We start from the raw sequence: 14,869 nt of genomic DNA, 5'->3' as shown, positions 1-14,869 counted from the left end.
ACACTATCCAAGTCAACAAGCTTGTTCTGTTCTGTTCTGACTTCTGAGATCGTCTTGTTCACCAAAGAGAAGAAGACTAACTGTGTTTTTTTTTTCTTTCCTCGATGCCTAGATCAAGCAGATGGGTCAATCAGCGAGCTACCTCTAAGATTAAAAAATTTATACTCTTTTTGGGTGTAGCCTTTGTCTTCTACCTCTACAGATACCCTTCTTCGCCATCGACGGTGGAACAATCATCCACTTCCATCTACAACATTTCCGTTAAGGTATAATCAGCTTAAACTAGGAACTTTAGAAGCCAATTTTTCACACTCTAGGTTGATCCGCGTCTATATTTAGTCCTGATTCTGAAGAATCATTCTAATTGCTGATGTTTATTTATGAAAATTTTATGTTTTAATGCGAATTTAGCTAAGATAATGAATCTAGACGAGTGCCTTTATTTTAAGGACTAGTTACTAATGCAACTGTTTAGTGTTAGATGGGGAAATGACTTTGTTTTGTGTGTCTGTGTGTGTTTTAAGTGAATCTTTCAATGACTATATGCCCCTTAAGTTCATCTTTATAGTAACGAGTTCTACTAGTTTATTTATCATAACTCATAACTCCGTATCAATTTCTCAAATTGAAAATGTAGGATATTGAAGGGAAAGATGTGAGTTTGAGCAAGTTTACCGGGAAAGTGCTTCTTATAGTCAATGTAGCCTCTAAGTGGTATGTTACTAAGTACTTAATTGTTCTTACTTATTGCATATAATGTCACATTACATTGGCGTTATATATAAAATCTTGTTGTGATGAATGAGCAGTGGTCTAACACATGGAAACTACAAAGAAATGAACATTCTGTATGCCAAGTACAAAACTCAGGGTGTGTCTCTTTATCTCGCTGTGCCTTTCTCAGGTTATTAACAAGTTGAAATTTTTTATAAGTATTAAAGGAAGTATCGTTTCACGCAGGGTTTGAGATCTTAGCATTTCCTTGCAACCAATTTGGTAGTCAAGAGCCAGGCAGCAACATGGAGATCAAGGAAACCGTTTGCAATATCTTCAAAGCAGAATTCCCAATCTTTGACAAGGTCTCAAAGTAACTGGTCTCAATTTCCATAACACGGTGCCAAATTTTCCTAGTTGTTTACATATCTCTTTTTCCAATGCAAGATTGAAGTAAATGGAAAGAACACTTGTCCCCTTTACAATTTCTTAAAAGAACAAAAAGGAGGATTGTTTGGGGATGCTATTAAGTGGAATTTCGCAAAGTTTCTGGTAGACAGACAAGGAAATGTCGTTGACCGATATGCTCCAACTACATCACCTCTTGAAATTGAGGTTAGTAGAAGTTTCCCCTCATACATTTCTCTAATCATTAAAGGAGCTTACTCTGTAGTTTTCTCGTTCTTCTTTTCGCAGAAGGATATCGTCAAGCTATTGGCATCTGCTTGAACATATATGTCAAAGGTGAGTTTTCGTACGAGCTCCTAATGATCTCACCTTCCCTCTCTGGATTTGGACAAGAAACTAATTAATAGGTTGAAAGTTATAGAGATTAAATAAAGTGATATCTGGCATGTGAACATATACATCTGTAGTTAGAACATGGACTGCAACAGTTGCCAAACTCTTAGGGGCAGTTAGGTTGTAATAACTCCTCCAAGCTCATGGGTGAAACATAGAAAGCAACAGAATCTTGTGAAATTGCTATTACACTTTTATGGCCACGAATCAGAACTATTTTCTCTGGAAATGCTTATGGAGACCACAAGGAATAATATAATGTGGACTGCTTTGGTGCAGGACAGGAGAGCAAAAAGCATCGCATCAAACATGTCTGAGACTGAGAATGAAAACCACTTTCTATACTTATTCTTTACCTTTCATGTTTATCCAAAACCATCCATGGAAAAGAAGATGCTTGTCTGAATCTGTGAACCTCATTTTCTGTAACAAAACCCCAAAAATGCTTATGAAACATCAATAAAGAACAAAGTTTTATTTATTTCTCTCTTATTAATCATCCATTACAACAATGTCCTAGCAAAATCTTCTTAGATCATTAATCTTTTTATACATACAGTGTGAGCAAAGAGCTCTACAACAATGGTTGTTTTCAAGCAGGTCAGTCTCATAAGAGATTTCACTCCTGCAAATTGTCTGGTTTCACCATCTTCTTCCTCCTCCATTGATTCCTCAGCTTTTGGTTGATCAAATCCAAATCTCATCTTCAAGTACATAACCTCACAGTACATGCCACAGCTTGTGCCCAAAATTTCAACCTTGCTTTAACATCATCAGGATTATCACCTGTTTTCAGAAAACATAATCAGACAAACTAAAACCTGAAAATGCAATTAAAAAAGTTTTGAAAAAATTGAGACTCACCAGGACTAGAGATCTTCCAGCTAGCAATAGGACTAACAGGAGAATCAAGAACCGATGATTTCTTCTCTGGCGAAGAAGAAGAATGGTGATGATGATCTTGATCAATAAACTTCTGACTCATCGAGTAACAGAGCTCAAGAGCTGGTAAAGTATTACAAAGTTCAGGAATCTCCTCGTAATTAAACCCAAACCCTAGATCTACACATCCCTTAAGCTCCTCGAGATCATCGTCCGTTAAACTCTTGGTTCTCTTCAAATCATCATTCACAGCTGAATCTACAACGTAACCTTCTAACAACACATTACTCTTCTTCTTCTCCAGTTTCTTCGTTTGCTTCTTCGACTGAACAACACCAAAACCATTGTTGATCTCTTCTTCCTCAGATTCACTGTACGAACAAGAACTGAAACTGGAGGTCGAGATCTCGCTGTCGGAATCAACGTCTGCTTCGTAGGAAGAGCAACGAGAGAGAAAATCTGAATCGCACATTGTGAGTTCTCTGTTTTTTTTGTATATGGAGAAGAAAGTGGTAATTAGAAAAAGGTTAAAAAGAGAGAAAGTGAAGAGAGAAAGAAGAAGAAGAGTTGCTTTATAAAGAAGTTATTATTATCGGGCGGCAATTATTTTTTGTCTCTTTCTAATCATGTGGTCACTAATCAATTTATGTGTATGTATGTTATGATATAATATATGATGACATGTCATGGATGTGTGTATACTGGGCCGGAGAGTATGGCCCACCATGTGCGGCTAGAATCTAGATCAACGAATCAGTCGTCAGAGAGCACCTTTTCGCGAATTATTATTCCCACCGCTTTTTTAGCCGTAAGCGTAACATACAAAATTAGCATTTGATTTGTAATCTGCATATTTTTATAAATTAACCTTGAAAATTCTTACTTCTTCATCAAAATGTAGTTTAGAACTAGACTTTGCTACCGTATGGAGGAGTTGGAGAGTAAGTGAGTAACTTCTTGTATTGCGTCGAGAAAAGACAAAAAAATCTAACTCTGTTGACAAATAAACAAATTGATACAACTCATCGCTAGTTATTTTTCTCAGCATGAAACGAAATTTTCGAAATTACGTACCATCATACGTCACTTGAACTTAATATGATTTTAAAAAACTAAGACTACCAATTCGTCTATTTAAAATTTTAAACGGTCTTCTGACTTACATACCATAATAAAAAATTATCCATAAAACAAAAGAAAATGTAGTCTAAAAGTATAAAAAAATTCGTACAATAATACTCGTATGTATATTATATTAAAAATATGTTTTTTAATCAAAAATATTTCTTTTATTATTACATATGGTAGTCATACATTTTTATTGTTTAAATATGTTAGTCATACATAGTAGTTATGTGTATGCACACATTTTCAGTTTTCACATCTAACTTCTCGCGGCCGCAACAAGAAGTCGTTGCTCCAAACTCGTTAGGTTGCTGCAATTATTTTACTGACAAGATTATTGTACTCAACAGCAACTAAAACATAATTAAAAATGTACTACTTAATTTAATAAAGAAATATTATGTAGGTTAAAGACGAACTAGTATCAGTGATTTATTTACAAATCTAATTATAAACAATTCACCTTCGGCCTGCCAATAAGTCGTTGGCCTCGAGATGCGCCACGTCAGTTTTACATTTCCCTACGACTTAAAAACAAATTTTTAATACGACAAGTTACTTTAGATTCCGCAACAACATTTTGTTTTTATTTATTTTATTTGATCTTTGTAGATATTGGCAAGCAAATTAAAAGTGTGATTCTTTAACTTCCTATAGCTTGATCGACAAATGTCAGTGAGATGAAGCAAATCTTAGAGACGAAATCATGAGCATCCATCCTTGATTTATGTATGTAAGTAAAATACATTACATAAATTTTGTTATTGTAATGTATTGATCGCAAATTATTTTCTAATTTCACTCTAGACCTATATGTATAAATTCAGTTAAATTATTGTAAGAAATTGACATATTGTGACTTATTACGAGTATCGTAATATAATGGGTTGGTTGATCTGTTTACTTAGCAAAAGTAGCAAATGACAAAGCTAAATAAAATAATTTATAGTTCTGATTACATAAACGGCTTCCTTTTTGCTAATTATTTAAAATTGATAACCAATCCTCATATAAAGCTTTTGTTCGAAAGATCCTTGCTGTAAACAGCTAAAATACACAACATAAGAAATCAAAAAGAAGAAATATTGTAGAAGCCAAAAGAAGATTGCTTCTTGAATATTCTAGTGGAGAGAAAAATGAAATTATGAACGAAAATGATCGTGGTCCAGCTTTTGATGAGCTAATTGGCTTCATTGACAAATTAACATGACTTTGATAGATATACATGGTGCGCCGGCGTCAAATGGAGACAAAAGTGTCATGTTAAAACACCTATGCACATGAACGTGTCATGTTAAGTAAAGATGACATTCAGATTTGGTGATGGTCACATGACATGGGTATCGATGCCAAACCATTATGGTATTCTTCTATTGATGATGTGGGTTACATAGTCAAATGTAATAAAAGCAGGATAAGAGAGGACACTAGTTTAGTTTCCCATCTTATTGTTTTGTACCTATAGAACGAAAGGCTCCAAATGATTGTGGTGGTTTATATGGCGCTGCGATCAGTGTATAATAAATGCTACTAATGCTCATTGAGTAATCAATCAACCATATGGTGATTATATAGGCACAAAATGTTCTTTCATTCGAATTGTAATTTTCAGAATTCAACAAAAAAGAAAAGTTAGTAACTTCATAAACACATAAAGTAATTATACAGTCGAAGTTGATCGCAAATTACGTCCACTAATCTCTAGTGCATGTAACTCGTAAAGAGAAGGATCACGAGATACATACAAACGAAATAAAGTTCTTTTTCCCCTCCTCAGTATAACCATCAGATAAGTTTTGTTTCGTGAACAACCATCAGAAGCAAGTGAAATATTATCTCACTTTTAAAAAGTAGTTTAAGTCAATAATTGTGGTGATGGAAACAATTACCAAAGCATGTGAGAAGAGTAAGGGATTATAAATGTTGTGGAAACAGAAGCGAATCACATGTGAACAAAGAGAAGAAGACAAAAGGCAGGGGAGACGCCACGTGGATAGTTATGATAAGAAATTAAAGGGGCTCATTAGAAGAAAAGAGAGGGGCTCACTAAAAATAGAGACAAGAAGAGAGACCCAACAACTCACGTGTCCCCATTTCCTTTTTGCTTATTCGGCTCAACTAATCAGCACCACATTTCACAATTCACACCCACTCTCTGGTCTTCACGACATTCATGTTCAACTTTGGTCCCATTCCCATCATTATCATTTGTTCATTTACCACATACATATTTTTCTTCTTTTATCTGATCCTTTTTATTTTATTTATCACGGGGTGATTTTCTAGTTTTTCTTTATTTTTTACTCACATGTTTGATATTATAGTTATAAATTTATTTTAGTTTGTGAAAAGTTCTATTTTTAAATATATATCATATGAAGATAAATTTTAGATTAAAACTCAAACTAAAGTTTAGAATATATAACGGGTATGTAAAGTTTGTAGTGACTCAAAAGATATACTCGGTCATAGTCGAGAAAAATATCTATATGTCATAGAAATTTGACTATGAAAGAAATAAAATGGCACTCATTTCAGCTAGATAACCATATCTGAAAGAATATGACTCATTTCATGTATTGCGGATAAGTACAAACAAAAAAAAAAAAAGTTCGAGGAAATAAAATCACCATTGACACCAAATAGTATTGAGTTACCACCAAAAGTACACAAACCTACATTGTCATTGTATAGTGACACATGAGACAGCACAAAGGATACGTTACACAATATCCAATCATACATTTTGGTGACCCTTTTATGTCCCTAATTTGATTGCCGTGTCCACTACAATTTAATGTTTCTTTTTTCATCACCTCCCTTAATTTTCCCCTCAATTAATGTTTTGGACAAAAAGACAGTTCATCTATTCAATGGAACACAGTTCCTAATTTAGTTATGTGGCTTAAAGACAAGTCTTATGTTTTTGTGTATCAACATTCATATATTCAATGCTCTTTTCGACTTTTCTCTGCTCTTCCTTAATGACAAAAGCACACCGTTTTGCATCATAGACACATGCATCATAGAGATTTGCAGACAAGAAATCTCTAGATCATAAGACATTGACAAAGATTGGGTACCAAAGTGGACCCTTAATGTAAATTTGTAATGTATTTATTTACAATCACAGTTCCTAAGAACATTACAATTCCAACATCACATACATCTCACATTGCTAAACCGGAACCAATCCCGGTTTACTACTATGTGATTTCACAATGTGTAAGTCATGCATGACTCATGAGCCATCCAAGATCTTTAAGATTGAGATCCCTGCTCGAGTAACCCTTCCATGTTGTTGCTATCACTGCTACTGCCCCAGCCACTGATATTTCCATAAGCTCTTTCTTTCCAAATCTGTTCAACTTCCGAAAACGTTAGCCCTTGAGTCTCAGGGACAAACACAATCACAAAGATTACAGCAAGAACCGCAATTCCCGCCAAAATCAAGAAAGTCATTCCTGTTCCAGCAGCTTCCGCGATTGTCAAGAATGTTTGTGCCACAATCAAATTGCTGATCCAGTTAACTGTAGCTGACATGCCTCCGCATATGCCTCGGTATTGTTGAGGGTATATCTCTGAGTTCACCGTCCATGGGACTGGTCCCATTCCCGGTGCAAAGAAAACAATGTATAGAGCTAAGCCAAGCACAGCGAGCCAACCATAGAGCCCTCCATCAGATGATGTCTCAGATTGTTTGAAAAACGAGACTGAGAGGATTAAGAGTGATATAATGACGCCAAATAAACTTGAGAGAGCTAGCTTTTTCCTTCCACAATGATCGATGAAGTAAATCCCCACGACTGTTCCAGCAGCATTCATGGCAGCAACAATGAGAGACAGGAACAAAGCGAGCTGGTTTGAGTGAAATCCAGCCATTTGGACTATCGTAGGGCTGTAGTACATAACTGTATTGATACCAGTGAACTGCTGAAACGCCTGTAGAAATTTCAAAAGTATCTTTCAAAATCCTAAGACATTAAAATTCTCAGTTTCAAGACTGCAAAATTCTACATTTTCTTTACCTGAAGTCCTGCTCCGGCAAGAAATGCAAGTCTCAATTCTTTGGATCTGAAAACATCCAAGTAGCCAACAGTGCGCTTCCTTTGTTTTTCTTCCTCTTCAGCCGCTGAAAGATGATCAATCTCGTCTTCTAACCGCGAGATGTCATAGGTTCTGGCGAGCACTTGGATGGCTTCCGCTTTACGATTTTTCATGAAAAGCCATCGAGGGGATTCTGGCATGAAAAGCATGAGGATGAACTGAATCACAGCGGGAACGCCTGAAACACCAAGCATCCATCTCCATGTTCCTGGAACCTGCCAAAACTAATCTCATGAATTCAAAGCTACCAATAAAATGCCAAAGTTTTACTTTCTCTCCACAGTTTCTTAGATATACAAAAAATGGTCTCAAAATTTTCAAGTACCAAGCTACATTTACATAAAATCTATAGCAACTTTACATTTTCATCAAATCTACTTGGTTTTATTGAATTTTGGAAAATAAGTTTCAAATTAAAAACTGGAGTAAGGTAAAGGACCACCAAAGAGTGACCTATGTCGGAACTCAGGATAGACTTATTTTCTCGTCATGGTGACAGGACAGATAAGCTGCCTTAGCTGGGACATGAATTACTGCAGCAAAGTAGAACTTGAGCCTTGAGATAAACCAAAACCAAGGACACAAAGATCATCTAATAATTAAATGATACAACACTCACAATGCAACCATACCATGATCTTGTGAACTACATTAACATGAGACATTAAGCTTCGGCATCAACAGCAATGCAAATCAAACAGTCCTCCACCTTCTCAAGTTTCGTTTTAGTTCCAATTAATAAAACAATATAAGCATTCACTCTATTTCTGAATTCGTTCTTCTAACCAGAGTCAGATGAAAAGAGCATACTTGTAATCCCATAATAAAATTCTGAATTCACAGATCGCTATGAGAATTCCTAAATGCTTACATTGAACATAACATGACTGATGCATTGTCATTCACTCGCAAACATATTAGCTGTTGCTCTCTCTAGATGTAACAAAACTTCACCAAAACTCAAAACTTTTTACGGTGAGGAAAGATATGTCTAACTAACCAAGTAACCAACTAACCTGTGTGAAAGCAGAATTAACGAGATATGAAAGAAACTGTCCACCAGTGATCATCAATACGTTGGTGCTCACAAGTCCACCTCTAACTTCCGATGGAGATGCTTCCGCTATATAAACCGGAGCAGTCACAGAAGCAACACCAACTCCTAAACCGACCAAGAGACGACCCGATATCAAAACATACGGATCAGGAGCAGCAGCCATAACGATAGCTCCAGCTGCAAAGACAACATCTGCAAAAAGAGTCGCCTTTTTACGACCGTAGTAGTCATTGATCCAACCTCCAGCTGCAGCACCAATCATGGCACCAACTAAAGCCATACTTACAATAGTTTCCTACAAAGATCAAATTCTTCATAAATCACTACTAACACTGAAAGTTACCAGCTTGGAAGAGGTAAAGCTAGAAACATTATATACCTGTAAGAAACTGCTCTGCTTAACAACTTCGAAATCATCCTTAATGTACAAAAGGGCACCGGAAATTACACCTGTAAAAGGAAACATTTCTTAAAGGCTTTGACTAAAATCTAAATAACCCAAACACAAACCAATTTCTGAATATAGTAAAATCCAATGAGACAAGTAATGCAGACTAAAAGAATCCACTTTCGATTCAATTTACAGAATTTCTACAAAAGGGTCAATAAGGAAATCAAATCAAACGCCTAAAACATCATAATTGGTGAGTAAGAGAGATAGAGAGAGACCTGTATCATAACCGAACAGAAGGCCACCGATTCCGGCAGTGACAGTCAAACCCAGAATGTAAGAATTCCCAAAATACGACATCCTTCTCTCTGGGAACATATCCAAGTACCCGGAGCTCCCAGGTGCGTTTGGGATCGTCAATGTCATCTTTCTTATTAAGCTCTTCTCAATCTGCGAAAAAGCACCGTACCTTGAAACGGAATCCAAAAAAATCTAATGACTCGCCGGAATTTCAATAAATTGCGATTGGTTGAAATGCCAAGACTCAATGACAAAATTTGGGAAATGGAAAGGAATCTGTTTTCTTCCTATTTCAGCGATACGCATAAAATCTCTTTTCAGAATACAGAAGATTTTTCAAACTAGGGAAGAATTTGGAATCAGACCAAAATTCGCCGTGGAAAGTAAAACGTTTTTAAAAAGACGACGAGAAATGAGACAGAGAAGATTATCTGGAGTTACTCGACTGTGACTAACAGACAATAATAATGTTTTTAATACACGTGGCGAGCTTACTCTGGATAAGGTTGTCTCTTAATTCCAACAAACAAACCATAATTGCACTCCCGCGTTTATCTAAATATCTTCTACTCGCTTTCTCAACCTCTTATTTTATTTAATCACGTTTCATCTTTGCTGCTGTTTATACACGTGTAGCAAAGACAGAGGATATATTATTTGTTTAGCGTAAGCGCGTGACCACACTCTCCTAGGACACTCTATCTACAGGCACATCTACCCATACTAAACATAATTAGCATGTGTTGATGAATGATTAACCATTTTTAGTTTAAAATTTGATAGTAAACCTTGATTACAAGAATACCTATCAACTTTTACAACTTATATATATACTGTACCTAAAATTTTACTTATAAGTTATAAACTGACAAATTCTTGAAAGGACAAAAACATACTTAAACAACCTACTCCGCAAAAATAGAAAGAAAGATAATCCATGTAAAATTTTTGTTCAACATGCGTTAATGTGATAATTTATTTTTTATCCTATGATAATATGAAATTTAATTATACAAATATTTCATTGGTAAAATATCATTGGTATGTAATAAAGGCCTAAATTTAACAAATCCGTTTATAGGTAGAGTTTGTTGACCCATTGCCATACAATAGAGGCCTTTTAAAGGCCCATATAATTGGTCTATAAGGAGAAATTAATTAATAAACTCCATTTTTTCCAGGAAATGAGAAATATAAATGCGAGAAATCAGACGACGACCAGAGGAACGAAAGAAAGTGGTGAGTTCCATGAACTGCAAAGAATAAAAAGGACTAGAATTATAAATAGTTAAGGAACAGGTGTACAAAAGCAGACCAGCGGGTCTGAACCGAAGCTTCGATTTTTTGTTGGCCAAACTTTGCTCTTTCCTTTTTAGAATTTTTCTTTCTTTTTAAAAACATTTCTTTTATTTCTTCTTACTTTAAAACGTGTGAGAGATCGCTTTGCTCCGAAATTTCAACCCCTGGTTGCTTTGTTTGATCCCTAGATTTTCGCCGTGTTATAGAAGAATCTCATTTTTTGCCGTCTGAATCGAAATTTCGTGTCGAGAACTCCTCCACTCCTCCACTTCTCGTTTTCTCTTTTTAATTTATTTTACTCTGTAAGTAAATTTCAGTTTCTTTGTTGTCTGTTTCTCTTGATACTCCATTGATACGGTACATGGTCGTTTATTATTGAAATTAAAGTCAAACTTTTGATTCATTATGTCTTGTAAGAACTCATGTTCTGTTGATGGTTTCTTGTTTTTGATTTTGATCCTTGCTGGTCATTTTCACAGTAGGGATGTGGATTTTAGGATTCGCCTAGATCTCGCAATTGGGCTTAGTTTTGAATCAGAAAGTTTTAATTTTGACCTTTATTTGACTGCTAAGTTCTCTATGGTTGTCACTATGTTCAAAGTTGCTTTCGCATTTATGTATCTATTCATGTGAATCATGTGATTGCATCGACGTTAGGTGAAAATCATGATGTCTAAGTTTTGGGGTTTAAGTTTTCGAGTTAAAGATGTTCAAAGTGACAATAGTATTACTAAAGTTTTGATCTTTTTGCTAATTTTAGATTGTGACCATTTTGAGCGTTATTGAGAACTCAAAGCTCAAGAATGCGTGCACCATCTTTGCTTGCACAATGCTTGCCGGGTTTGCTGCCTCAAGACCGAGGCGGTGTGTCTGCATTATCAGAGAAGGATTTGCAGCTTCCAACACCAGCTGTTGAGATCATACCTTCTAAGGTTTTTTTCTCATTGTCGATTTTTATCATCATCATCATTTTAGGAATGAAGAGTTTCTTTCATTTTGAGAATGGAGTAGACTCTATAATACCCTGCTATGCTAATTCTCTTTTCGTTTCTTTCTCCTGTAGACAGTAGCTCATCACAGGTATTCAGGGGAGAATCTAGATGCGCTCGGTTTACAAGTTTTCAAGGTACTACAAATGCAATTTTTGAATATAGTTCATCACCTCCAAGCTGTAAGGAAGTAGACATAAAAGTTAAAAACTGATGTGTACACTTGGCTTTTTGAGAGCCTAGGCAAAGAAACTTTGCTTGTCAAACCTTTTATTCAAGATTTAACATGAAGAAGTGATTGCTGGAAAGATCAATGACGTGGTAGGATGATATTCTAATGCTGGTTTTAAGAGTGGATACATTAGCTTTTCTTGGCTAAAATGTGAATCAGAAAGCGATCATACTTTTTTCTTTATGAACCTTGTAAGTAAGTCCGCTATGTTAGAACTAGTATGTCTAGAAGTGCCCAGTTTGCTTGATCTTTATATATTTTCATTAAAAAGTGAAAAACAAGAATCGTTTTTGGCTGCCTCCATGCTTTATAAATTATAATACCACGGACAAGAGTAAGGATGTATAGAAAATCCTAACCTTTGCATTGTAACCATCATCTTGTTTCAGGGAAAAGTAAGTGTTGCTGATATCATTGGGCTCTCTGGGTCAGAAACTGCTCCTTTAAAAAATGAAGGTATGTGCTTCACATGCACTAGCATCTGATATCTTCTTTTATTTATGTATCATAATTAATTGTATCAAGTTAACTAAACATTGTGTAGGTTCTTTGAAAAGTTGGGAAAGCTCTGTTGTTCTTGTTAATGTCCTTAAAAACGAGATCCGTGATGGACAGCTTAGCTTCAGGGGCAAAAGGGTCCTCGAGGTACTTCCTCCTCTTCTGAACTTCTTATCTCACTGAACATAATTGCACCAAAAATGTAGAGTGTCACTGATATATTCCAATGTCTGTAGATCAGCAGTAATCTACAAATCATATCTCTGTAGCTTTGGCAAAATTGTTTACAAATTCGTTCAAACGTTTTACTTTCATTTTCCATTTCCAGGCAATGGTTAGGTGGCCTGATACATTTTTCATTCTTGTTGTTGTGTTTTAACTATGAATTTGTAGTATGGTAAAGATGTCATGGATGTTCCATTTTGAGAACAAACTCCAATTCCTTGTGTTCTGACTTGACTCTTTATTTTTCCTTTGTATGGTGACTTGAACAGCTAGGTTGCAACTTTGGAGTTCCTGGGATATTTGCCTGTTTGAAAGTAAGTAAACTAACGCTGCAAGATTGCTGTTACTTTCACATTTCTAGAAAAAAAAGTCTTATTGTTGAATCTTGATTGCTTTTTCTAAAGGGTGCTTCCTCAGTCCACTTTCAAGACCTCAGCGCAGAAACGATAAGATGCACAACCATCCCAAACGTTCTTGCAAACCTGGAGCAAGCACGAGACAGGCAAAGCCGTCAGCCAGAAAGCCCACTCACACCATCAAGACAAGCTATCTCTGCATCTGTCCGTTTCTATGCAGGAGAATGGGAAGAGCTCTCTACCGTTCTATCCATCATTAGAACAGATGTCCTTGAACCATCTATCCCCGCAATGAACTTGAGCTTTTCAGAGGAAGATTTCATGGATGGATGTAGCAGCCAAGACGGAAGCATTACAGGACAGCCAGATTTCTCCTCGAGGCGATCAAGGAAGCTCTCAGGAAGCAGAGCGTGGGAAAGAGCCAACGAGACTGGTCAAGAAGGAGAATATGGATATGATGTTATACTAATGACCGAAATCCCTTACTCTATTACTTCTCTGAAGAAACTATATTCTCTCATAAAGAAGGTTAGTTTTTTTTAATCCTTCTCTCCGTAGTTCCTCAGTGGTTGTTCCCGGTTATAATGATGGTTGTGATGGCTTTGTTGTGGAGACAGTGCCTGAGACCGCCATACGGTGTAATGTATTTGGCGGCGAAGAAGCAATACGTAGGATTCAACAGTGGAGCGAAACATTTGAGGAACTTGGTGGATGAAGAAACTATCTTAGGAGCTCATTTGGTGAAGGAAACTACAGACAGAGATATTTGGAAGTTCTTCCTCAAGTAGGTGTGTAGAAGAAGAACTCATTCATAACCAAATACATTCTGCAGCCAACAACATAAGCTAAAAAAAGATGTCAAATACAAAACTTTTTTGCGTAATGTAGTATTGCAATGCAATGATGAAATTGAAGTTTCCATCTTCATTTCTCTTTTTAATTATTATCTTGATGGTTCATTTTTTTTTTGTATGAATACAAAATTAGATTAAAAAAAAATTTGGCCAGTAAATTTACTTGACTCTTATATTGTACTAATTTTTTCTTTGTTAGTACTTTTTTATTGTCGAAAATAATCAAATTTAGTTTCTGTAAATCTCTCACTAATACAAGAAACTGTACGAACAAAACAAAAAAAACCCTAATTCGTAACCCTAATTTTTGGGAATAATTGGGACACTAATATCGTTCAATTGCTCAGTTCCGTCGACTCTGATACCGGTACGACGAACGGAATCGAACAACGGAAGAACTCTTTTGCGATGGTGAATAGGCCGAGAGATTTCTTCGTCTGCATCAATGGAGACTACGTCAACACCAAGCTCTCTTAAACGTAACCCAAGCTTCTCGCCGACGCGTGAAGCGGTCTTTGAGTCCCAGAAATGGTTGGAGTGAGGGAATCGGTAGAGATTGGCGCGGCTTTTTGCTAGGAATTCTTGCTCGGAGGATGAAGCCATTGCTATGATCGTTGAGGATCCTGGTTGAGTCACTTGAGCTGTGATCTTACGGCATGATAAGACTAGTTGAAGAAGATGATGACGGTGGGTTCCGTTCATTGTTCGGGTCGTTTATTGGTTTCTCGATCGATTTGTTGCTCACGGAGGAGGAAGTGAATGAGATTTTTGGATCTTTAACTGAGCTAATGAAATTGTTCTAATTTTTATTTTATTTTTACTTTTTACCGAGGTCGTATTTTAACAGTTTTATTTCCCTATTCCGCCACTTGTATTTTCATTTTTCGATAAAAAGATGAAGTTGATGTCGTTGATGAAGTTGATGTCGTTGTTGGTCGGAAAGGTTCGTTATATTTCCAAGGAGAATCTGTACTTCTAGTTCTAGATTCACTACTGTATGTTCCTCGTACTTGTCCTGTGATTTTCATTTCTGTCGAGA

The 14,869-nt window shown here is 36.1% G+C and overlaps 5 protein-coding genes and 5 long non-coding RNA genes across 13 annotated transcripts; 4 read left to right on the top strand and 6 right to left on the bottom strand.

The window, feature by feature from the left end:
- Nucleotides 1–23: 23 nt before the first annotated feature.
- Nucleotides 24–2,156, top strand: GPX3 (glutathione peroxidase 3). Of its 2 annotated transcripts, none has more exons than NM_129896.4 (7): nucleotides 24–266; nucleotides 638–714; nucleotides 810–871; nucleotides 961–1,079; nucleotides 1,162–1,329; nucleotides 1,411–1,458; nucleotides 1,795–1,996. In NM_129896.4, exons 1-6 carry the CDS (start codon nucleotides 105–107, stop codon nucleotides 1,441–1,443), a joined length of 621 nt encoding a protein of 206 aa, NP_181863.1. In that variant the 5' UTR covers nucleotides 24–104; the 3' UTR covers nucleotides 1,444–1,458; nucleotides 1,795–1,996. The 2 variants fall into 2 exon arrangements, with proteins under 2 accessions (NP_181863.1, NP_001189742.1); NM_001202813.1 differs by having other exon boundaries at nucleotides 32–266; nucleotides 1,800–2,156.
- On the bottom strand, nucleotides 1,436–1,816 carry AT2G09455. Its single transcript, NR_140541.1, has one exon. It is a non-coding gene; the product is annotated as an other RNA (long non-coding RNA).
- Nucleotides 1,973–3,009, bottom strand: AT2G43340 (hypothetical protein (DUF1685)). Its single transcript, NM_180063.2, has 2 exons — nucleotides 2,380–3,009; nucleotides 1,973–2,301 (listed from the first exon to the last, which is right to left on the bottom strand). Exons 1-2 carry the CDS (start codon nucleotides 2,867–2,869, stop codon nucleotides 2,222–2,224), a joined length of 570 nt encoding a protein of 189 aa, NP_850394.1. The 5' UTR covers nucleotides 2,870–3,009; the 3' UTR covers nucleotides 1,973–2,221.
- Nucleotides 3,010–4,212: 1,203 nt separating this feature from the next.
- On the bottom strand, nucleotides 4,213–4,736 carry AT2G09450. Its single transcript, NR_140540.1, has one exon. It is a non-coding gene; the product is annotated as an other RNA (long non-coding RNA).
- Nucleotides 4,737–5,414: 678 nt separating this feature from the next.
- AT2G09445 lies at nucleotides 5,415–5,914 on the top strand. The gene has a single exon (NR_140539.1). It is a non-coding gene; the product is annotated as an other RNA (long non-coding RNA).
- Nucleotides 5,915–6,442: 528 nt separating this feature from the next.
- INT1 (inositol transporter 1) lies at nucleotides 6,443–9,816 on the bottom strand. Its single transcript, NM_180062.3, has 5 exons — nucleotides 9,356–9,816; nucleotides 9,066–9,136; nucleotides 8,646–8,981; nucleotides 7,551–7,844; nucleotides 6,443–7,464 (listed from the first exon to the last, which is right to left on the bottom strand). Exons 1-5 carry the CDS (start codon nucleotides 9,501–9,503, stop codon nucleotides 6,784–6,786), a joined length of 1,530 nt encoding a protein of 509 aa, NP_850393.1. The 5' UTR covers nucleotides 9,504–9,816; the 3' UTR covers nucleotides 6,443–6,783.
- A 794-nt stretch (nucleotides 9,817–10,610) lies between these two features.
- AT2G43320 (S-adenosyl-L-methionine-dependent methyltransferases superfamily protein) lies at nucleotides 10,611–13,988 on the top strand. 2 transcript variants are annotated; one of them, NM_129893.3, is made up of 8 exons: nucleotides 10,611–10,978; nucleotides 11,437–11,608; nucleotides 11,740–11,802; nucleotides 12,287–12,353; nucleotides 12,442–12,542; nucleotides 12,890–12,934; nucleotides 13,025–13,504; nucleotides 13,594–13,988. In NM_129893.3, exons 2-8 carry the CDS (start codon nucleotides 11,480–11,482, stop codon nucleotides 13,762–13,764), a joined length of 1,056 nt encoding a protein of 351 aa, NP_565997.1. In that variant the 5' UTR covers nucleotides 10,611–10,978; nucleotides 11,437–11,479; the 3' UTR covers nucleotides 13,765–13,988. The 2 variants fall into 2 exon arrangements, with proteins under 2 accessions (NP_565997.1, NP_001078045.1); NM_001084576.1 differs by lacking the exon at nucleotides 10,611–10,978 and adding an exon at nucleotides 10,981–11,033 and having other exon boundaries at nucleotides 13,594–13,895.
- On the bottom strand, nucleotides 11,071–12,307 carry AT2G09440. 2 transcript variants are annotated; one of them, NR_140538.1, is made up of 1 exon: nucleotides 11,071–11,460. It is a non-coding gene; the product is annotated as an other RNA (long non-coding RNA). The 2 variants fall into 2 exon arrangements; NR_140537.1 differs by lacking the exon at nucleotides 11,071–11,460 and adding an exon at nucleotides 11,780–12,307.
- AT2G43310 (Ribosomal L18p/L5e family protein) lies at nucleotides 13,950–14,737 on the bottom strand. Its single transcript, NM_129892.3, has one exon. The coding sequence runs from the start codon at nucleotides 14,530–14,532 to the stop codon at nucleotides 14,131–14,133; it is 402 nt and encodes a 133-aa protein (NP_181859.1). The 5' UTR covers nucleotides 14,533–14,737; the 3' UTR covers nucleotides 13,950–14,130.
- AT2G09435 lies at nucleotides 14,176–14,376 on the top strand. Its single transcript, NR_140536.1, has one exon. It is a non-coding gene; the product is annotated as an other RNA (long non-coding RNA).
- Nucleotides 14,738–14,869: the final 132 nt, after the last annotated feature.

The sequence above is a fragment of the Arabidopsis thaliana genome, chromosome 2 (genome assembly GCF_000001735.4).
Source record: "Arabidopsis thaliana chromosome 2, partial sequence".
In the NCBI taxonomy this organism is placed as follows: domain Eukaryota; kingdom Viridiplantae; phylum Streptophyta; class Magnoliopsida; order Brassicales; family Brassicaceae; genus Arabidopsis; species Arabidopsis thaliana.
This window is presented reverse-complemented; position numbering and strand designations above follow the sequence as displayed.

Bases quoted from the DNA above. Each gene is read 5' to 3' on its own strand.
- GPX3 (NM_001202813.1), top strand. From the start codon at position 105: ATGCCTAGATCAAGCAGATGGGTCAATCAGCGAGCTACCTCTAAGATT. The intron at 1,080-1,161 runs GTCTCAAAGTAA...TTCCAATGCAAG, and splicing joins AATTCCCAATCTTTGACAAG to ATTGAAGTAAATGGAAAGAA. The intron at 1,330-1,410 runs GTTAGTAGAAGT...TTCTTTTCGCAG, and splicing joins CATCACCTCTTGAAATTGAG to AAGGATATCGTCAAGCTATT.
- AT2G43340 (NM_180063.2), bottom strand. From the start codon at position 2,869: ATGTGCGATTCAGATTTTCTCTCTCGTTGCTCTTCCTACGAAGCAGAC. The intron at 2,302-2,379 runs GTGAGTCTCAAT...TTCTGAAAACAG, and splicing joins CTGGAAGATCTCTAGTCCTG to GTGATAATCCTGATGATGTT.
- INT1 (NM_180062.3), bottom strand. From the start codon at position 9,503: ATGACATTGACGATCCCAAACGCACCTGGGAGCTCCGGGTACTTGGAT. The intron at 7,845-8,645 runs GTTAGTTGGTTA...TAGTTTTGGCAG, and splicing joins TTAATTCTGCTTTCACACAG to GTTCCAGGAACATGGAGATG. The intron at 7,465-7,550 runs GTAAAGAAAATG...AAATTTCTACAG, and splicing joins TTGCCGGAGCAGGACTTCAG to GCGTTTCAGCAGTTCACTGG.
- AT2G43320 (NM_129893.3), top strand. From the start codon at position 11,480: ATGCGTGCACCATCTTTGCTTGCACAATGCTTGCCGGGTTTGCTGCCT. The intron at 12,935-13,024 runs GTAAGTAAACTA...CTTTTTCTAAAG, and splicing joins GGATATTTGCCTGTTTGAAA to GGTGCTTCCTCAGTCCACTT. The intron at 13,505-13,593 runs GTTAGTTTTTTT...TTGTGGAGACAG, and splicing joins TATATTCTCTCATAAAGAAG to TGCCTGAGACCGCCATACGG.
- AT2G43310 (NM_129892.3), bottom strand. From the start codon at position 14,532: ATGAACGGAACCCACCGTCATCATCTTCTTCAACTAGTCTTATCATGC.